Source organism: Melospiza georgiana, chromosome 10, assembly GCF_028018845.1.
Source record: "Melospiza georgiana isolate bMelGeo1 chromosome 10, bMelGeo1.pri, whole genome shotgun sequence".
NCBI lineage: Eukaryota > Metazoa > Chordata > Aves > Passeriformes > Passerellidae > Melospiza > Melospiza georgiana.
Window position 1 is genome coordinate 1,316,494 of NC_080439.1, and position 22,195 is coordinate 1,338,688.

At 50.4% G+C, this 22,195-nt stretch overlaps 2 protein-coding genes across 2 annotated transcripts in view; one reads left to right on the forward strand and one right to left on the reverse strand.

The window, feature by feature from the left end:
* VEPH1 (ventricular zone expressed PH domain containing 1) overlaps window positions 1-22,195 on the reverse strand; it is a 50,030-nt gene that overhangs the window by 23,560 nt on the left and 4,275 nt on the right. Inside the window, exons 4-6 of the mRNA XM_058031604.1 lie at window positions 7,465-7,631; window positions 5,838-6,047; window positions 1,936-2,159 (exon numbers count right to left, since the gene is read on the reverse strand). Of these exons, the coding sequence (XP_057887587.1) occupies window positions 1,936-2,159; window positions 5,838-6,047; window positions 7,465-7,631 (601 nt within the window). The remainder of the gene's footprint in view (window positions 1-1,935; window positions 2,160-5,837; window positions 6,048-7,464; window positions 7,632-22,195) is intronic.
* PTX3 (pentraxin 3) lies at window positions 13,504-19,436 on the forward strand. The gene is made up of 3 exons (XM_058031606.1): window positions 13,504-13,651; window positions 14,157-14,678; window positions 18,530-19,436. Exons 1-3 carry the CDS (start codon window positions 13,504-13,506, stop codon window positions 19,141-19,143), a joined length of 1,284 nt encoding a protein of 427 aa, XP_057887589.1. The 3' UTR covers window positions 19,144-19,436.

Below are 22,195 nucleotides of genomic sequence, written 5' to 3' on the forward strand. Positions count from 1 at the left end.
CTGCATATGATCTTTAAAAGCCCCTCTGGGACTGAATAACTTGCGATTTTGGGACAGTAAGGAGCAGCAGGGCATGGCCTGGTTTTAATTATGCTCCCCAGTCCCTGCATGTAAAATTCCCTGCGTCAAACAACACCGGGCCAGCCATGGCTCTGAAAAAATCAGCTTTTCCCTATGTAAACACAGGAGTTTTGGAAGGAATTGCTGTAATCCAGGCCCACAGTTTAAAATCCTGCTTTCCCTCCACAGCACAAGCACCCTGGATTGCTCAGTGACTGCAGCAGCTCCAGAGCTGGGAGGGCACTTCCACCTTCACATCTGGACTGGTCCCACTGCCCAAGCACGAGTCAAAACCAGCCCTGCTTAAATCAGCAGGGAGCTCTCGTTCAGCCTTGTCTGATTGAGCTGATACTCTGCCCGAAATGTAAAACCAAATAGCTAAAAACTGTGAAAAACCAGCAGTCTGCTGTGATCCCTCACAGCCATGTTGAGATAATGAGGGCACAGAGGGTTGGGGAGGGAATGAAATGTAAAATAAATAAAGAAATAAATAAAATCCAGGAGCAGAGAGGGAAAATCATCTGTACCCACACTCACACAGACAATCAATTTCTACTCTTCAGCCAGTCCTTAACAAAGAGAATTTTAGCTAGAAACAGCCAGATTTTGATGGAAACCTTGTTTTTAACTGGGTTTTCTTAGCAGCTCTAGAGATAAATGTTAAGCCCAGAATATAATAAGGAACAGGAATATCACAGGATTTTAACAAACCAAGTAAATTTCAGCCATAAATGGAGGGACCACAATGGGTTGGGTATGCCAAGGGCTGCTTTCTGCTGAGGTTCTGCCACCAGGTGAGGCTTGGACATTGCTCACAGCCCTGTAGTCACATGAGGGGCTCTGTCTGGGTTCCTCTCCTTTCTCATTTCTACCTCTCTCCAGGACACCAATTATTTGTTTCTCCACTGACCTCAGTGTTTTGTCTCCACTGCTCCCAGTCTGGCTCCAGGGCTGGCCTTCACTGTCAGGAGTTTTCTGACACCTGTGTTCCATTTTCCCAAAGAATCACTACTCCTGTGTGCCCCCCTGACCTACTGCAGCATACACAACTCGAATTCTCAGTCTCTCGCTAATTAGAAGTGACTGCCAGCCTGTATTTAAATAGCATTCCTATACTCGCTGTGACAAACCCCACAACACTTCAACCTCAGGATGCACAGTCAGAAGCAGCTGAGCAAGCAGAACATCTCACTGTGGATGCCTCAGAAATTCTTTTCAGACTTTTTTTGGGCAACTCTTCATCAGGGAGCTAGGCCAGCCATTGTTCTCCTCACCCTCAGTGGGCATTTTCTAGAATAAACTCACTGATAATTGTGAGCTTGACTTCACTGATTTATTTTTAACCGAGGCTTTTTTAGCTTGCTTGAATTTACTTATCTGGGGCATGGCTTTCTTCATGGCAATGGGAGCATATTTAATGGGAATTTTGGTGTCTCACAGTGATGCCTAGGGAGGTTACCTGGAACAGAGGCTGGGCAGTGATAAAGGAATAAAGTAGGGATTTGTTAAAAGGCTTTTACAGGATACACCTTGGGCAGTGCAAGAGCCTGGCTGGGGCTCCACCTAAGATGGACCCAAGACAGACCCAGAGTCATGATTTTTTACACTTTTACAAGTTTTGGTCAATTTTCACATTGGGGTTAATTGCCCAATTCCAGCTCCAGGTGATGCAGTCCCACCCTCCCAGTTTGCTCTCCTCAATTCGGTGTTGGCACCTTTTGGGCACAAAGCAGAGGTGTCCCTGGTTCTGGGGCTGGACAAGGGAAGTGCTGACACTTTCTGTGGAGTTCAGAGTCACACACGGGGCAGTACAGGGTCTGGGAACCGTGCAAGCCAGGCTGCAGGCCCGGGCAGGGGCAGTGGGAGCAGCAGTACCTGGCTGCAGCCGCGGTGCCGTCGGTGCCCAGCTGCCGCGCCAGCAGCCGGGCGATGGCAGAGAAGCTGTTGCTCATGCGGTAAATGTCCCTGCTCTGGGAGCCCAGGATGCTCGAGAAGCTGTCGGTGAGGCTCTTGATCTCCAGCAGCAGGAGGTGGTGAAAGGAGTGCTCCATGTTGGCCAGCTGGTTCACCAGATACAGCAGGGAGGCTCTGGCTCGCTCCTGGGCAGCGTGGGGAGATAAGAACAGGGCTGAACACAGGAATTCATTGTTTGCTGCTCTCAGGGGTTTGTGTGCTGGTTCTGAGTCACCATCCCTGGGGAAGAGTGGCTGCCCCACCATGGCACAGGCAGCTGCCTCAAACACAGCTTATTTGTGGTTACACTGAAGTGACTTTTGTTCCTCTTGGTGTTACCTAACCCAGCCTAACTCAGGACATCTTGTCTCCTCCTCAGACCTAAGCCAGATCCCTGAAGGCTCTTTAAGGGCCCTACATCCTTCTGGGCTGGTGGATCAGCCTGGCTCAGTGATCAGGGCCCCAGCAGCACCAAGATCCCCTTTCACCTCCAGTGAGTCTGGCTCAGCTACTCCATAAAACCAGAGAATGGTTTGGAAGGGACCTCAGAGACCACCCAGTCCCACCTTCCACAGGTTGCTCCAAGCCCCACCAACACCTCCAGGAATGGGGAACTTCCAGCTGGATCTGAACATTTCCAATTTAGGGCTCCTCTGTTAGAGTTCTCCTAATTAGATTGGGTTCCACAGTCCTAAAACCATCCAAGTGGGAAAAGCAGTGGAAAAAACCAGCAGTTAACCCAGGAACTCCCATCAGATCCTTCACTGGGGGAATCCTTTCACTCAGGGAAGCCCACTTGGTCCTCTCAGATTGATGGAGAACTGGGAGATGTTTGGATTTCAGCCTGTGCTGAAACACAAAGGCAGAAAAACAAACAGCTTTCCTCTTCCCAAGGGCCAGCAGGGAGCTCATGTGCCACGCACGTGCTCTGGGCTCTGCAGGGTCCCCATTTCCTCCTCTCTTCTGGGACCTCGTAACCAGAGAGCAAAATCTGCTGAAAGGTTGATTCCAGACCCAGCTGGGCTGTAAAAATACCCGGGAGGCTTTGGCAGGACACGGCCCTGCATCGCGGGTGAGGCTTTTTTTGAAGAGCAAACCAACGTAATTCAAGGAAAGGCAGCTCTGCCATGACAGAGACAAACGGCAGGAGTGGATCAGACAAACTGCACCCCTCCAGCCATATGGGGGAAAGCTCCAGCTACACCCTGGGCTGGGCTGATGTGAGCAAGGTTTTTCCTCAATGGCTTGGACGAGGTTGACTCTTTGGTGCACAGTTACTCATTTATTTGAAAGCCGATCCTTCCTCCAAGAGATAAACAGAGGCTCAATTAACATTTAAAACACATTTTTGTTTTCTAAACAAACTGTGCAGCAGACTAAATGGAGGAGCAGTTTTGACCATTTTCCTGTCACTTTGATCCAGCTGGAGAGTCTCCAGCCATGCTGAAATGCTGCTACTCGCCTGGAGTGAGGTAAAAGAACAATAAACTCGCCTGAGTAATATAATATGTAACTGTTATACAAAACAAAATTACAGCAAAACAGCTCAACATGAAAGCAGCCGTTATCCCCGCCACAGTTCTAATCCAAAATGTTTCACAAAGCCTATTTGGATGCACATAACCTCTTGTTATTTCAGCAATGCCTGTTTGATGTATTTGTGTATTTTCTCGTAAGCAGCACTTGCATTTTATGGCATTACATCTGCCAGAAGGTGAGGAGCTAAAGCACAAGCAATGAGGTGTGGCAAACTGTGCTTTTTTCTTAAAAACAGGTTCAGGAGACTACAAAAAGATCACAAGGCTTTCAGAAATAACTCCAGCTCCCAGGTGGTTCAAAACATAGGGGAAAAAAATAAAGTGTCCGACTGCCCTGAGCCCCAAGCTGGTTTTTCATTTGCACAAGTTTATGGTTAAGGGACAAGTTCTGACTCCAGCTTGCTCCCCAAGAGTGTGGCTGACACCAGCAGAAGTGGTGTGTGTAAACAAGGGGCAACCTTTCAATTCCAGAGCTTTCCTCTCTCCCGGGGTCCCTGGAAGCACAGGAGGCTTTTTCTAGGAGCCAGCGAGGATTTGCTGCTCAGATCCACAGTCCCAGACCATGCAGGGCCAAGCCTCAATCCTCGCCACCTCCCTTCCCCAGGCAAGCCTTCCAGTGAAATAAAACATCAACAAATAGAGTCCCTGCACTGCCATTGATGTCTCCTTGCCTGCTTGTTTTGCTTGGCCGGGCAGGGCACGCTGATTCCTGTCTGGCAAGTGACAGAACATCCACGGCACGCTCCTGTCAGGACAGGGGAGAGGGGACAGGGGACCAGGGAGGGCTGGGAAGGCCCTGACACAGGGGCTGTGAGAGGGGACCATCGGGGCACACGTGGGTGGGTGGTGGCACTCGATGGTGCTGGAGGACTTTTCCAGCCTGGCAGATTTTATAATTCCATGATCTCACCTCTGCTCAGGAATCAGCCGTGGAGGCATTTCCTTCCCCTCTTAGGTGAGTGATTCTTTTTGTATGACCAGCTTAGACAGGGTTTGGAGCAGCCTGGGGTAGTGCAAGTGTCCCTGCCCATGGCAGGGGAATGGCATGGGCTTCAAGATCCCTTCCAACCCAAACCATTCTGTTACCCTAAGATCTTCCATAATTCAGAATTATTCACACTTCCTAACCTTTTAGAGAGCAAAATAAGAGAGGAGCCGTTGATCTCCTGGTGGAACATTCACCTCTGCCACCCTCTGTGTGTTGTCTTTATCCCTGTTTTTGAGTCTGGAGCGCAGAGTCCCTGGACGTCAGTGACAAACACAGCAAACAAATGACAAATGCGTCCTCCCAAGGGCTGGGATGCTGCTGAGTCAGCACTTCCCAAAAAATCAGACTCATGGCACGGGACATGGTGAGAGCTTTCTCAACATTTACTCCAGGGAGATTGGACATTAGTTACTCAGTGCAGGCTGTGTGTGCTCCACTCAGTAGATTGGTGCAGCCACATAAAGCAACAGGTTAAAAACACGAGGGGAAAATATTCTTTGAATCGTGTCTTTGTAAACTTTACTCTAGCGTGCGATTTCCAGCACTTCATGGAATCCAACAAGGCCAGTTGGTTCCTCGCTCATTCTTGGTTTGGTATAAAACAATCACAGCAACAAAAGGCAAAATAAATAAATTCAGGCCCTTTGAAGTAGCAGAACTCAGCGGAAATGGAGCCTCAGAGACACCCAGATGGGGAGAGCTGGTTCAACACCCCAAAACACAGAATCCAAATGAAATCCTTCAGTTCTGAGCCCAGCTGTGCTCAGCTGAGGATTGGCTGGTTAGCAACCGTAAAGATTCTAGAAAATGCTGACACTCAAATACTAAACACAGAATTAAATGTGGTCACCTGCAGGTCTTATAAAAGTAAAACTTGCTGGGGGATGGAAGTAAACAAGGAGAGAACAAAAAACTTCATTTGGCTCCCAGGCCTCAATGGGATTTTGGCTCCTCTTTCCACACAACAGAAATAAGATTTATGAAGCCAAACCAAATCTGGTTTTGATTCTTCTGAGATAAATTTAATTTTACATGAATGCAAAGCTCCAGATCAGTAGAAACAGCGAGGATGGGGTCTTCCTGTGCTGCTCAGACAATACACACCCAAATTAATTGCCAAAGGGGGAAGGACTTGAATAAGATCATCTTTAAGGTCCCTCCCAACCCAAACCATTCCATGATTCCATGGCAGGGCAGTTGAGTTACTAGATAAGAAATATGTGGATGCATTACTTTGTACGAGAATAAAAGCAACCCCAGGCCCAGACCCAAGCAAGTCTTCTTGTTTCCCACCTTACCTCATCGAGATGTCCAACAGCTCCAAAGATCTTTGCTGTCTGCCCAATCAAACTGGGAAAACTCTCCCCAATTTCCCTCAGCGTGGGAAGGAAAGGGGCCAAGGCTGCAGGTTCGTAGCTGGATATTTCCAGAAGGATGTTTAGAATCACCTCACTGTGGTTGGGGTCCCTCAGGTGTGCAAATAAAAATGGCAAACACTCTCTCAGCACCTGTTAAAAAACCAGAAACAAATTGGATCTCTGGTTTGAATTGTGAACACATATAACCAGAGGAGATACAACCACCAGAGTGATAAAAACAAGCCACCAGCCTCTGAGTTAATAGAAGTTTTCCATCCTTGGTGACCTTTGCATGGAGCTGTCACTGAGGTCAATCCAAGTTCAATTGAACATATGGAATAAGGGTAAGCTCTGCTTTAAAATATGGCAGTTATGCATAAATAAGTAAGGAAATGCCCCATTAAAAAAACAAAACAAAACAAAAACCAGCATTACTAAATATTTTCCCTGCTCCAGGCCAGTCTACATTTTATCGATTAAAACAACATAAGACTCAGCCTGCCTCAATAATACAGTAAATTAAAGTACTTGTAGAAATTTTTGGGTTCCACCAGAAACTAAACAATGTGATAAGGTCAGGAGCTGGAATAGAGGAAAAAATGGGGAGCAAGACCCCATTGCATAAGGTAAGTTGTCATTTCTTGTAAGAACCAAATTTTCAGGAGACTGAGGGTGTAGTCCTCAGAGCCATCTACCAAACAGGATGCAGTTGTGTACTGAGGGATTAATTCAGGGTACACAGGCACACTAATGCACCCTGGATTCAGGGAAACCGCTGCAGCTCTGGAAAAGACATTCAGACACAGACACGGGGTAAAACACAATCCCTTCTTCTGTTCTTTTTTTGGGGGGGATTATCAGTTCTCATCAGTTCCTAAATCATTTTAATTGTGCTTGACATGGGTTTTAATACAGTTCATGTACACTGACAGAAACACAGTAATGGGAATTCACACTCAGCTGACAGAGGAAGAGCCAAAACACTGGAGACAAATGGTTTAACCCAAACCTTTTGGTCCAGCAGAGTCTTTGCTCTGTTCTCCTTATGTCTAGTGGAGAACTTGGGATGGAATTAGAGAATTGACAGGGAATTAGCACAGGAAGGCACTGTGGTGGTGTTCACAGGGGTCCCAGGATGAGGGAAGAAAGGAGAATCTGACTCCATGTTTCAGAAGGCTAATTTATTATTTTATTATATATATTATATTAAAACTATACTAAAATAATAGAAGAAAGGATTTCACCAGAAAGCTTGCAAGGAAATGAGAGAATGGAATGATAACAAAATCCTGACTGACCAGCAAGTCTGAAACAGCTGGACTGTGACTGCCCATTAGTTAGAAACAACAACATGAGATCATTTGCATTCCACAGCAGCAGATAATTATTGTTCACATTTCGTTCCTGAGGCCTCTCAGCTTCTCAGGAGAAAAAAATCTAAGGATTTTTCATAAAACATATCTGTGACAAGGCACAGCCCTGCACGGTGCCATTCCTCCCTCACCAAGCCCGTGAGACCCAAACCCCGCAAAAGGAAGGGCAGGCAGATGTTCCTGGTGTGGCTTACCCCCAGTTCTCTCTTCCTGGCCACGGTGTGCAGGAGCCTGAGGAGGTGGAGCTGCTCGGGCGGGTCCAGCTGGGCCATGGGCGCCACCAGCTCGGGCAGGCGGGCGCGGATCGGCCGCGGCTGCTTCTCGTAGAGCGCGGGCAGCACCCGCAGCAGCATCCAGTTCCCTGGGACACAGCAGGACAGGCTCAGACTGCGGGCTGTGCCTGGGGGGTGCATCCTGTTTACCATCTGTCAGAGCTGGGGCAGTTACCTGCTGCTCATTGGGCAGGTTTCTTCATCCCTTCCACAGCCAATCCTCCCTGCAGATCTCTTCTGTTAAAGGGCCACTAATTATCAATTATCTTCTGTTAAAGGGTCATTATTTATTAACTATCATGGCCAGCGAGTGTCCCTGCATGGCTGATCCAATTCCATCATCCCATGGGGAGATGCTCCGCCCAGGGGAGGAGCCAAGCATTCCTACCTGGGTACAATCTGAGCTTTGGGACAGCACAGCAGCCATTGGCCACTGCACTGCCAGAGGAGCAGCTTTGTGCTGCCCTGCATGGCCAGAGGAGCAGCTTTGTGCTGCCCTGCACTGCCAGAGGAGCAGCTTTGTGCTGCCCTGCACTCCCAGGGGAGCAGCTTTGTGCTGCCCTGCACTCCCAGGGGAGCAGCTTTGTGCTGCCCTGCACTGCCAGAGGAGCAGCTTTGTGCTGCCCTGCATGGCCAGAGGAGCAGCTTTGTGCTGCCCTGCACTGCCAGAGGAGCAGCTTTGTGCTGCCCTGCACTCCCAGAGGAGCAGCTTTGTGCTGCCCTGCATGGCCAGAGGAGCAGCTTTGTGCTGCCCTGCACTCCCAGGGGAGCAGCTTTGTGCTGCCCTGCACTCCCAGAGGAGCAGCTTTGTGCTGCCCTGCATGGCCAGAGGAGCAGCTTTGTGCTGCCCTGCACTGCCAGAGGAGCAGCTTTGTGCTGCCCTGCACTCCCAGGGGAGCAGCTTTGTGCTCCCTGCACTCCCAGAGGAGCAGCTTTGTGCTGCCCTGCACTCCCAGAGGAGCAGCTTTGTGCTGCCCTGCACTGCCACAGGAGCAGCTTTGTGCTGCCCTGCACTGCCACAGGAGCAGCTTTGTGCTGCCCTGCACTCCCAGAGGAGCAGCTTTGTGCTGCCCTGCACTCCCAGAGGAGCAGCTTTGTGCTGCCCTGCACTACAAGGGGAGCAGCTTTGTGCTGCCCTGCACTCCCAGAGGAGCAGCTTTGTGCTGCCCTGCACTCCCAGAGGAGCAGCTTTGTGCTCCCTGCATTGCCAGAGGAGCAGCTTTGTGCTGCCCTGCACTCCCAGAGGAGCAGCTTTGTGCTGCCCTGCACTCCCAGAGGGAGCCCAGGCCCATCTGCAGCAGCCCTGGAGCTGCAGAGGAAAACTCCCCCCTTGTGCAGGATCCCTGCTGCAGCAGAGCCACAGCTGGCACTGCAGGAGGGCTGAGCCCCCACGGGATGGGGCTGGGACACCACCCTGATACTCTGTCAATGGTTTGTTTTCTTTTGTGTACTTTTATATTTTTAATTTCCCTAATAAAGAACTGTTATTCCTATTCCCATACCTTTTCCTCAGAGGCTCTTAATTTCAAAATTATAATAATTTGGAGGGAGGGAGTTTACATTTTCCATTTTCACAGGAGGCTCCAGCTGTCCTTAGCAGACACCTGTCTTTTCAAACCCAGACAGACAGACAAGGACCAGCTGTCAGTCAGTGCCCAGCACTGGGCAGAGCCCCACAGCACCAGCACGCTCTGGAGACAGCAGGTTAACAATCACAGGACATTTGGGTCAGAGAGATGTTAAATTCATCTCCTTCCACCCCTCCCCTGGGCACCTTCCACCAGGCTGCTCCAACCTGGCCTGGAAGGATCATCAGTACAAAACCAGGGAGGCATAAAACTGTAGAAAATTATATATTGGGCCAAGAAACCAAATAAATTATCAAAATAGAGCAAATCGTTGCAGGCATAACAACACTGTGTAAAAAACCCCCACTAATTCCAATAATTATAATTTTATTTCTGAATATCATAAGAATGCTGCTTAATGAGCTTTCAGTTTTGGATGATGCTCTGTTGACTCCTAGGCCAAACTAAGTGTGATTTCAACTAACAAAGAAACAAAAGAAGGAGAGAAATTACAAAGAAACAACAAAAGACAAAAACTACAATTCTCCTTTGCTGAGATTCAGATTTTCAAACTAAATAAGCATCATATGGAAGGAATAGTTGGTGCACAGAGAGCTAAACATGCATTTGAACAGAAATAGTTAAGGATGCCATTTCCAGGAATAGAAAGGAGCCAGAGAGAGCCAACTGCAGACAGACAGAGATATGCTAAACCCTCTCTCACACGTTTTCTTAAGATGTCTGTGCATAATTCAATTTGAAGCCCAGGCTCATACCAAAATATATAACTTCACATCGCAGTACATGCCTGCCTCAATGGATTTAAGTTTCACTTGAGCAACATATGGAAAACATCTGCCTATTGCAACCTAGTATGGCTCCTTTCTGTAAACCCTTGGAAATCCTCACGGCCTCTTTGGATTTGGTTTCCAAGAGGAATCAGCTCTCTGGCCTGCTGCTTTTCCTCCCATTTACATCTGAGCCGGATGACTTTGGAAGATAAGCAGATCTGTTCATGGATGGTAGGAAAAGGATATTTGGGTTCAGGCTGGAGCACGTGGGGCTCCTGCCAGATACAGAAAATGCACCCCAGGACACGGCTGGGTCTCACAGCCTCCCCCTGAGCCAAGAAACGAGCACATAACTCAGGGCAGGTTCAGACAGCTCTGAGCCCCACAGCTTGTAATGATCCCTGAGGGTCCCCATCCTTCTCAGGAGGGGCTCTCCATGCAGCCAGCCACACTTCTGCACCTTGTCCTGCTTGGAGAATCCCTGGCTGCTTCCCAGGGGCTGCTCTGAGCCCTCCGTGCAGCCCCAGCAGGGCCAAAGGCCAGGCCAGACCCCACTCCCACCCCACATGGCAAATTTATCTTGTTCTGTTCTACAGTCACAAAGGCCAGGGGCAAAGGAAAGAGATTTGCTGATGAATCACCCTGAAAAGATGAGCAAACTGCTCCACTCTGGCCATTTTCTAACCACGTTCCCATGGCTCTTCCCAGTGGATCTGGATAAAAATGTCTCCACTAACCTTCCATGGGATTGATGCCAAGCACCAGTTCCCCCAGAGGAGAACTTGGAGATCAGGGAAAGTTTCTTCCTTTCAGAATCCTGAAATTCTTCCTTTCAGGATCCTCCAGCCCAGCCCCTGGCACTGCCCAGGCTGCCCAGGGAATGGGCCAGAGCTCCAGGAGCCTTTGGGCAGCACTGCCAGGGATGGACAGGGTGGGATTGTTGGGGTGTCTGTGCAGGGCCAGGGTTGGACTGGAGGATCCTTGGGGGTCCTTTCCAACCCAGGATGAGGATGGATTCACTGGAACTTTCAGACTCACGTCATAGTTTGAAATGGAAACATTTTGTACTGAATACACCAAAAATTATCTTCTCTCCAGATGACGTCGAGCTTCCAGTACTAAGTCCTTTCTTTGCTCTGGCCCTTGCCTAGTCTGCACTGCCCACGTGGAGCAGAGCCCTTAAACTCCAGTCAAATTTCAGCAATGATTGCAAAAGATGAAATTCCTGTATTCCTGGACAGGCAAATTTCCTCCCAGCTATAGAAGCGTGATGGGAAGGGATCCAAGAGGCAGAAACAAAAATAACAGCTTTAAGCAAGGAAAGAGACCAACCTGAGCCATGCTATTGCCTAAGCTGGGATGTTAGGGATAGGAAGGGATCTGGAAGGGAAGACTGATTATTTAGTCTGGCAAAGGAGCGTTTGGAGTGTGGGGTGTATCAGAGGAGTGATGCAATCACAGATGATGGACTGCAGCCACCAAACCTCTCTAACAAAAAATACTTTGTGCTAGTGCAGCTTTGGACAGCTTCCTGCAGCAAACACTGCTGGGCTGATATTCCCTAACCAAGATAAATGGAAAGCAAAGGCAGTCAGAGCAATCCCCTCCCTCTGCAGGAAGATTGAAGTGACCTCACTGACATGGAATTGCTTTTAAGTGAAGAACCTGTGCGCACACGTGTAAATAATCCCAGATATCCCAGTTTGGGGCTGTTCTGCAGAGACCTCAAGAAAGGTCAGCAGGCACAACCCAGCTGGCCACTTTCTGGTCTTTTCATGTTTGAGGTAGCAAGGGACACTCAGAGCTGTTTGTTTGTCACATCTTTATGGGCTCCCAGGGGATTTATGCACACCCAGCTCCCCAGCCCCTGATTCCCAGAGCTCGGACAGCCAGAGGTGATACCGGGAATTCTGAATAATTCATTTGTTCCCAATCTTGCTTCATCTGCCTCAGTCTAAACTAAGAAAACGTTTGTTGTGTGAGAATGGAAAAACATCCCACTCAACTCCCTAAATGCCTTCCTTCCCTGCCACCCTGACCCCCAGTACTTTCCAGATCAGATTTCCTCACTCTTCCTGAGCAGACCACACGCTGGGAATGACACAATTCCAGCACACAGCGTCCTACAGCTGGGGACACTCCATGCAGGGACCCCAGGGGCGCGGTGGGGTGGTGCCAGCCCTGCACCCACTCCTGGAAAAGGCTGTCCAAGCTCCAGCTCTGCCCATCCCAGCAGCACACAGAGCTCAGGAAGAACAGGGGCCCTGGAGCACACTGCAGTGTCCTGTGGGCAGATGGATTTTCACTCCAAAGGGTTTCCAAAAGACAAAACTCAAGCACCAAGACTAATTTTTTTCCCCAGGATGACTCAGGTTTGGCACATACCTGCTGGAAAGTCATGGAAGCATTCAGGTTGGAAAGGACCTCCAGGATCAGAGCCCACCCTGTGCCCCATCCCCACCTTGAGCCCACCACTCTCCAGGGAGGAATTCCTCCCCAGTACCCAAGGCACAGGTAGTGCAGGTTTCTATAAGCAAAACCAGAGACACAAATGGAAAGGGAGCAGAGATTCCAAGTCAGATGTAATTACAGGAGAGGTTTTTGCTATTCTCTGGATGTTTCATAGCCAATACACAATCCGTATGAGATCATCCCTAATCTCACCTAAGCAAAGCATCTCTGACATGATTAATGGCCTGTTGAACCAATAGGATTACAGAATTTAAATCAGATTAATACCAATAAGACTTAGACTAAATTAATGCTTCATCCAAAAGCACCTTGTTTTCCTTTTTCAAAGGTAACAACTCTGATTGTGCAGCTGCAGATTCACAGTTCCCAAAACAGGATACAGCACTAACAGATTATCCACGGAGTAATGGTGGTCTAAATGTTAATTAGGGCTGGAAAAGCAGGACCCTAACAAGCTGTTAGAACCCTTAAGAGCTCTCCTTTATTGCTTAAAGCAATAACTTGTTGGCATATAATAGAATTTATTATACAGCAGCGCCTAACCCTCAAAAAAAGCGGCACTATTTAGCTAAACCAGACACGAGTACCCAAACCAACTCCAGGTATGTTTATTTTTCTACCAATCCCTTCCACAACCCTGGGCACACACCGACCACAAACTGAACTTGCAGGGAACGCTTTCTTTTGCACAAACGACACAGAACAACCCAACCCAGCCCAGCCCGCGCAGTCCTGCACGTCCCGATCCGCCCTGGGGCGAGCCCGGCTCCCCCCTTGGCCACTCAGAGCATCCCCCAGGCCAACCTGGAGGGCTGGGATTGAGCAAGCTGCCCGCCCCCTTCCCTTCCCTTCCTTCCTTCCTTCCCCAAAAGGCGCAGCCGGCAGCGCTCGCTCATTCATTGCGCTCGGGCGCTGCCAGCGCTCACTCGCGGCTCCGCTGCAGCTCCTGCACAGCCCCGGCTCCGCTGCAGCTCCTGCAGCTCCTGCACATCCCCGGATCTGCTGCAGCTCCTGCACAGCCCCGGCTCCGCTGCAGCTCCTGCAGCTCCTGCACAGCCCCGGATCCGCTGCAGCTCCTGCAGCTCTCACAGCCCCCGCAGTTCCTGCACAGCCCCGGGAGCGCCAGGAGAATGCTGCCCCGAGAGCTCCTGTCCCTGCTCACGCTGCTCTGTGCTTTCAGACTTTCTGCCTCTGTGGTGGATGAAGACGACGACTACGAGCTCATGTACGTGAATCTGGATAACGAAATCGAAGGTCCAGCCCCTGCGGCTGAGGAAGGTGAGTACACTTAAACTGAATTTAACTTCAGTGCTGCCTAGCTCTTGTAAGAGTTATTACTGCAAACATAATTTACTTTTTCCAGAGGGAGAGGCTCGTGCTCGTAGCAGTGGGTTATTATGGGCAGTAAAGGTAAAGCCCTTGGATGGGTGCCTTGGGCTGTGCTTTAGGCTCTTCATTTCCCAGTTTTCCTGCAAAAGGCTGCTGCTGTCCCAGGGGTTTAGGAGCTCTGTAATCACACCCCTGCATGGTTCAGGGGTTTAGGATCTCTGTAATCACACCCCTGCACGGTTCTGTCCCGATGCAGAGGGAAAGGCGCTGGCCCCAGCACGGCAGGGGGCTGGAACCAGATTGTCTGTAGGGTCCCTTCCAGCCCAAACCAGTCTGAGCCGAGGACTCTGTGACAGTCTGGAGGACACAGCCTTGCACAGAGCCAGGCTTTGCCAAACGCTGCCGTGTAACACTCGGTACCAAGGAACAGCAACATCTGTACGTTCCCTTGCAGCTGCTTCGTGCGACTGCCAGCGGGAGCACAGCAAGTGGGACAAGCTGTTCATCATGCTGGAGAACTCGCAGATGAAGGAGAACATGATGCTGCAGGCTCTGGATGAGCTGCCCAGGCTGGAGCTGCAGACGCTGAGGGCAGAGCTGAGCCAGCTGGCCACCACCCTGGCGGGCACTGTCACCACCGTCACCTCGCGCGTGGCGTCCCAGGTGGAGCAGGCGCTGCTGAGGAGCAGGGACCAGGCTGAGCAGGCCCGGAGGCTGCAGGAGTCGGAGCAAGGGAAGGTTCTGGAGCACGTCCTGCAGCTGAGCCACAACGTGTCGGCGAGGCTGGGCTGGCTGGAGAGCGCCTGGCGCGGCAGGGCCGAGGAGCAGGCACGGCACACAGCCCTGCAGCAGGACAAACAGCATGGCAGCAGAGGGGACAGCCCCATCCTGAGCTCCCTGTGGAAGGAGCTGCAGCAGACCCGGGCTGAGCTGAGGGCGTCACAGCAATGGGCAGCTCAGCACCTGCTGCCAGCAGGTAAGGCCAGCCTGAGCTCGGGGGAGGCCACTCCAAACTGACAGGGATCCACAAACCCCATCCTGGGCACCTCCAAAGCAGCAACAGGCATCCACAAACCCCTCCTGGGCACCTCCAAAGCAGCAGGGATCCACAAACCCCATCCTGGGCACCTCCAAACTGACAGGGATCCACAAACCCCTTCCTGGGCACCTCCTGCAGCAACAGGGATCCACAAACCCCTTCCTGGGCACCTCCTGCAGCAACAGGGATCCACAAACCCCTTCCTGGGCACCTCCAAACTGACAGGGATCCACAAACCCCTCCTGGGCACCTCCAAACTGACAGGGATCCACAAACCCCTTCCTGGGCACCTCCAAAGCAGCAACAGGGATCCACAAACCCCTTCCCGGGCACCTCCTGCAGTAACAGGGATCCACAAACCCCTTCCTGGGCACCTCCTGCAGCAACAGGGATCCACAAACCCCATCCTGGGCACCTCCTTCTGCAGCAGCAGGGATCCACAAACCCCATCCTGGGCACCTCCTTCTGCAGCAACAGGGATCCACAAACCCCATCCTGGGCACCTCTTGCAGCAACAGGGATCCACAAACCCCTCCTGGGCACCTCCAAAGCAGCAACAGGGATCCACAAACCCCTCCTGGGCACCTCCAAAGCAGCAGGGATCCACAAACCCCTCCTGGGCACCTCCAAAGCAGCAACAGGGATCCACAAACCCCATCCTGGGCACCTCCTGCAGCAACAGGGATCCACAAACCCCTTCCTGGGCACCTCCTGCAGCAACAGGGATCCACAAACCCCTTCCTGGGCATCTCCTTCTGCAGCAGCTCCAAAGTAATCCCAGGAGCAGCAGGGCAGCTTGGAACAGGCTGTGTAAGAATTAGTGTAATACAGCAGGGGGGAACCCAGAACTCATGGAAAGAGTGGCACTGAGCTTTTCAAACATAGGATCAAAGAAAGGTTTCAAAGTCCTCATGCAGGGCAGAACCAGCCAGGATCCCACCTCCTCCTGGCTCTCCCAGATCAAAGCCATTGTCAGAGAGCAGTAAATGTATTTTAGACACCCAGATGATGTTCTCTCACCTTTTGCCTTCCCAGCTGGTGACTCCTGTACATTTGCAGCAGTCAGGGAGCTCTCCTGTTCTCCTGCATGTTCCCACTCCTTCCTCTTCCTCCATGAGCATCTCCTCACCAGCCTGGTGCCCAAGAGCTGACATGCTGCTGCCAGCCAGCCAAGCAGCTTCAGGGCAGGGAGGGCACATTCCCTGCATGCCAGTGGGAATATCCTGCCCTGGATATTCCCAGTGGCACAGAGAAATCAGTGACCTGTGCTGCTGCTGCTGTTTGGGGGATTTTTCCTTTTCCAAAACGTTTACACTGATCAGTGAGGTGGCCATAGAAAGGTGGGCTCACACCTCCAATCCCAACTCATCTTTTCTGTGCAGGGCAAGGAGACACCCAGAAAAGCAGCAGCAGAAGCTTGGGTGTGGCGGAGCAGCCCCAAATTTGTTAAATGTGGGTGCAGAATCACCATGTGCAAGACAAATTGCACTGAAATCACTCTGCCCACCAGTGAGCTGACACTGCTAGGCTTCTAACTGCTGGTTAATGGCTCTGTTTTCCACAAATATAAATTATTGCCACCTAAACCCCCCCAAAATCTACCCCTGCAGGGTGGGTGCGTAGGAGAGAGGGGGTGCAGCATCTCCAGGGAGCAGAGAGGAGCAGTAATTGCTGCAGCAAAGGCAACAAAAGCCACAGAACTGTTCACATCAAAGCCTTTGCAGCCTAACCTGAGCCCATCCCTTCATGCAGGGCAGACTCAGCTTTAGAAGTAAATTGTTTTCACTGCTTTATCACAACACCTCAGAAATCTTTGTGTGTTGGGAGGAGGTCTTCGAGCAGATTCCTCTTTTCCCCAAACACAAACCTTGCAGAGAGCATGATCTCATTCCTTATCTCCCTGTACCTCAGCAGCCACTCTGCCCTAGGTGAGAGCAACAAACTCGATCTGCAGTAAGGATCAGCAGTGGAAATTCACTTTATTTCCACTGGTTCCCACATGATTTTACATAAAACAACCATACTTGTAAATTTAAAGGCTGCGTTTTAAGTACTTCCAGAGTATCTCTCTGGATTTTTTTTCCAAGGGAATTTTTAGCAACTGACTTTAATTTTTCACATCTTGACTTACTGCCAGCCATACTCTTGAGGGATTTTCTAATCACACTTTTTTGTTCTTCACTGAGGCTGGTTTTAATTTTGTTTAGGCTTTGATAATAGAGCCTGAAAGCCTGCTAATTAAAATCTTTTTCACAATGGTGCTCCTAAGTAGCATTTTAAGGAGAATCCCCAGCAGTTGCTCACTGACCCTGCCCCTCCTCAAAAGGGTCAATGGGAGGTGTAAAATCTGCTCAAAGCTGGAGGGAAGCAGCCCATGAAATACCACAGCAGCTCAGTCCTGGAGGGCACAAAGAGTCCTTCATTCCCCGGAGCAGAAATTTCCACACACGTTTTAGACATTTCGGATCCTCCAGCCTCTTTAAACAGGAAATGAAGCAGCTTAATTGGAGAAGGGCTGCTTGTTCCCTCCTGTCACCTTGGATATTAACTTGGGTGCAGCCAGGGAGCAGCACAGAAACCACCAGAAATGTCTTGGCTTTACTGATCACCAGTTGCTTTCCCAAGCTGCATAAATTTCTGTTAGTGCTTTTAACTAATCTAATTTCTATTATCAACACTTTGATTGATTGGACATGAGAGAAGAGCTGGTTAAAATCAGTTGTCTCATAATTTCACCCGTTTAACCAGTGCCCATGAAAACTCCTGACCAAAAAAAATCCCAAGGCAGAGCCAGGAAAAGGGGGTCATGTAAATTAAGGAAGCAAGCCCATCTCAGCACGTTCCTGCCAACATTTTCTGCCCTTCCTTTTTCATTCCTGTGCCCTGATGCCCATTATCCATGGCACAGCCTCCCAGCAGTTCCCTTCTCCTGGGAATGCCAAACCTGCTGTTTGAGGGGATCCCTGACCCCTTCCCTCTGCACAACATTGGCATTTTCACTACTCCACACTGAGAACAGAGGATAAAACAACAATTCAGTGGCGCCAAGGGAGGGTTACCCAATTACCTGGCAGAATTACCCAATTCCAGGGGCTGACAGAGCCCCTCTCCCAGGGGTGGTGCTCCATTCAGAGCTTCCCAAAGGAAGCAGCAGGGCAGACAGGCTGCATTAACCCTTTGGATGCCCCAGGACTGTTCAGTGCCCACTGTGCAGGCAGGGAAGAGCCCACAGATTCCTGCAGCCAGATTATCCCTTGCCATAGTGTCCAGCAATTCCTCCACCAGCTCTGACAGCTCCTTTCAATCCTCCTGGGGCAGGTTCCTGCATCCCAATGGACGAGCTGAGCTCTCAGCTCCCTTTGGGAAGCCTGGAAGTGAGCACTGGATCATTGGGACAGGCTGCCCAGAGGAGTGATGGAGTCCCCATCCCTGGAAGTGCCCAAAAATGGGTGGACGTGGCACTTGAGGGCCTGGTTGAGTGGCGAACACGATGGTGCCAGGCTGGCAGTTCACAGAATCATAGAATGGTTTAGGATGAAGGGATCTTTAAAGATCATTTTGTTCCAATCCCACCTGCCATGGCAGGGACACCTTTCCCTATCCCTGGCTGTTCCAAGCCTCAATGTCCAGCCTGGCCTTGGACACTGCCAGGGATGGGGCAGCCACAACTCAGTGATCACAGGGATCTTTTCCAACCTTAATGATGCCATGCAGTATCAAAGGTCCCAGCTGTACACATACAAATAACCCAGTTCCTATTTACCTGACAATCTTCCAACCCCTTCCAGGCTGCGAAACCGCAATCCTGTTCCCCATGCGCTCCAGGAAGATCTTTGGCAGCGTGCACCCGACCTCTGCCATGACCCTGAGCTCCTTCACCGCCTGCATCTGGCTCAAGGTGACCGAGGCCCTGGACAAAACCATCGTGTTCTCCTACGGAACCAGGTTCAACCCCTACGAGATCCAGCTGTACCTGAGCCGCGCCTCGGCCGTGCTGGCCGTGGGCAGCGCCCAGCACAAGCTGGCTGCCACCAACGTGGTGGTTCCTGGCAAGTGGCTGCACCTGTGCGGCTCCTGGAGCTCGGAGAACGGATCTGCGTCGCTGTGGGCACAGGGGGAGCTGGCAGCCAGCGCCTGGCACGTGGCTGGGGCTCACACCATCCCCGACGGGGGCATCCTGCAGCTGGGCCAGGAGAAGAACGGCTGCTGCGTGGGAGGAGGCTTTGATGAAGCTCTGGCCTTCTCGGGGAAGCTGACTGGCTTTAACCTGTGGGACAGAGTGCTCAGCCCCGCCGAGGTGACAGCCCAGAGCACGGGGGACACCTGTGGCACCCGGGGCAACGTGGTGGGCTGGGGGGTGACCGAGGTGCTGCCCTACGGAGGGGCCCAGTACGTGTCCTAAAGCTGGGGCTGCACGGGGACGGATTGCACAGAGCTGAACAGCCAGAGCTGCAGCAGCCCCTGCCTCTGGAATCCCCAAGGAACAGCAGCCCTGCAAGCTCACAGAAGGAGGCACTGTGGGGATGGGATGGATCTCTGCCTGCTGCCCTGGAGAAACCCTGAAAACACAGCCACACACCAAGGGGTGGCACTGCAAAGCTGCTCCTGGGGCCAGGCAGCTCTGTCTCTCCAGTGCAGGGTTTCTGATGTATAAAGTGAGGGTCACCATGGACACTCAGGAGCCAAATGGAGCTCCCAACATCCCTGCTGAGGAAAATCTGACCTGGCTCTGCAAAACACAGCAGCTGTGGCTGCCCCTGCATCCCTGGCAGTGCCCAAGGCCAGGTTGGACATTAGAGCAACCTGGGACAGTGGAAAGTGTCCCTACTCATGGCAGGGGGCGGGGCTGGATGAGCTTAAAGGCCCATTCCAACCCAAACCATTCCAGGCTCCCTCCAATCCTTGGGTTCTATAGTGTTAATGTGAATTTTACAGAGGAAGCGCCCAAATCAAGAAATGTGTTGTCTATTAATCCTTGTTAGTAATGTGTAGGCTCTAAGAAGGCTAGTTCCTTGTTTAAAGCATTATTTATGCCATGGATTGATATAAAAATAATATTCCCCATCATAATCTGATGTGACATTGGGAGGAAATGCAGCTGTATTATATTGTACATTGACTTTGTGATAATTTTATTGAAATTATTTTTGTAAAGTTGTTTTGTAAATAAAGAGACTTTACTAGACTAAAACTCTCTACTCCTCTCATAAACCAAAATTCTGAACCAAGCCCCAAGTGGGGCTTTTTCCACATTTTGAACCATGCAGTTTTAGCTGCTGATAGAGAAAACATCAATTGCAACATCTCACAGGAGCAGGGACCTCATGCACAATCTTGGCCCTCTAGGGTCAGGTTTTAAGGTACATTTGGACTTGTTTGCTGCGCTCAGGGGGTTTGTACAAGACAGAATTGCTGCTAAGTGCCAGTGATTCTCTTCTCTCTCACACAAACTTATCCCAAATCCCCTAAAAGCCTAGGGCTGGATACAGAGCACAGCAGCAGCTGCAGGGAGCCAAGGAACTGCTGATGATTTCTATCATCAGAAAACAGAGCTCAAGCAGAGAATGATGAATATCCCATTCACTGGGTGTGTAACCATTTACAACAAGAACCATTACTTGCTACCTGTTGAAGCCTCTGAAGAAGTTATCATGAGGAATGTCTTATTCAAACAATTCCTATTTCCCCTGGAAGCAGCCCATCCTTCTTCTCTATCCCCCCATGTTTCCCTGTCTCTTTCATTCTCCACAGATGTCCTAAGAACACACTCTGACAAATTTCTTGACATGTTGCTGCTACACTTCCTCCTGGCCATGACAGATCCTTGCTGCCCAGATACAAAAGTAGCAAAAAAAGGTAAATTTCACCTTCCTGTGCCATTCAAGAGGGCTGTGCTTCATACCTAAAGTTATATGACCTGCTCCAAAGTTTTGGCAGCACTGCTTATTTAAGGGAAAAGAATTGCCCTGATTGCTGGGATTTCTCCTGTTACCCTGCAATAAAAGTGTATCTATGTTATAAATGCTTGGCAGTAAACTTGACAAAAATCCCTCACTAAGTAATATCTGCAAATAACCTTAGCTAGAGAACAATGAAATATTACCTCTGTTCATCTCTGGCAGCCAAAACCCAGATATTCAGAGTTACAAAAACACTTGGGGTCCCACCATTGTGCAAGGGCAGAACCACTCTCAAATCCCCCCTCTGTTCAGTGCCCTCCATTAAGTGAAAACAAATGTCCCTGACATGCAGCAGGAAAAGGAAAATCCTCAAAAATATCTCCAGAAATCCTTCCTGGCTGCTCCTCTTGCTGCAGCTCATACCTGAGATGCTTTGTCTCGGAAGGAGCCTTCTCCTGTCTGTCTGTCCGTCCTGGCAGAGGACCAAAGGCTAAGCCAGGCCTTCCATCCTCACTGACTCAGCTGGAAAACTTCCCTTTTCCAGAGTGCTCTGCTCTTCCTTCATCATCCCAGCAGCACAGCCCACCTCCTCCAGCACAATTCCATCCTTCCTTCCTCGCTCAGCTACGCTTTCCTTTGGAGCAGTTTGGAGGAAATAGCATTGTGGGGCAATTTGGGCTCCAGTTATGAAAAAACTGCAATCCTGCACTGCCCACACAGATGGGGGAGCGAGGCTGAGCCCCAGCCCAGCATCACAGGATGCCTGAGCTGCCCTGGAAGGTGGAGCAGCCACGGGGCTCTGGGATTGCAGGGCAGAGCTGCTGCTGTCCCCCGGGAATGAAGGGGAATAAATCCGTGTGACCCCGGTGCTGACGGGCGGTGTCAGCGCGGAGCTCAGAGCAGTCCAACCCTCCCTAAAGAGCCCCTGTTTAGCTAATGAGATAAGAACCTGGCTGTGCAGCCAAAGAGTTGCCCCAAGTAATGAAAAGCTGCAGTTCCTCTCCAGCATTTGCAGGCAAGGGGCCAAAGTTTGCTCAGCCTGGTGCCACGAGGCCGAGCCCCGTCTGTGCAGCCCCACAACACGGCTTTGTCTCCAAAAACTGCCCTGGAAATCCATCCCGAGCAGCCAAGCCTCCTGCTCCCTTCAGCAAACACTCTCAGGGCAGCTCTGAGTTCCCAGCCTCCTGCACACCCAGCCTCACACGCCAATTATGTGCAGGGTAATTAAGCCACCACGCCAAACGAATCATTTTGCCTGTTCCGAGCGGCCCCTTCCAGGCTGGAATTCCCAAACCTGATATCCACAGCAACATCTGCTGGTGGAAGAACATAAATACACAACTCAGCCCTGCTGAAACCTTCGTTATGGTGTGCATCACTTTTCCCAAAACCATGGATACATTCACTATTTCTTTCTCTTATTATCCCACAAAGTACAGATGGCAACACCTAACTAACTAACTAACTAACTTATCACATTAGTAAGTCTTAAAAAGTTACATTTATAAATTAATTTATAAATTAATAAATACAGGATGCACACATTTATTTTGA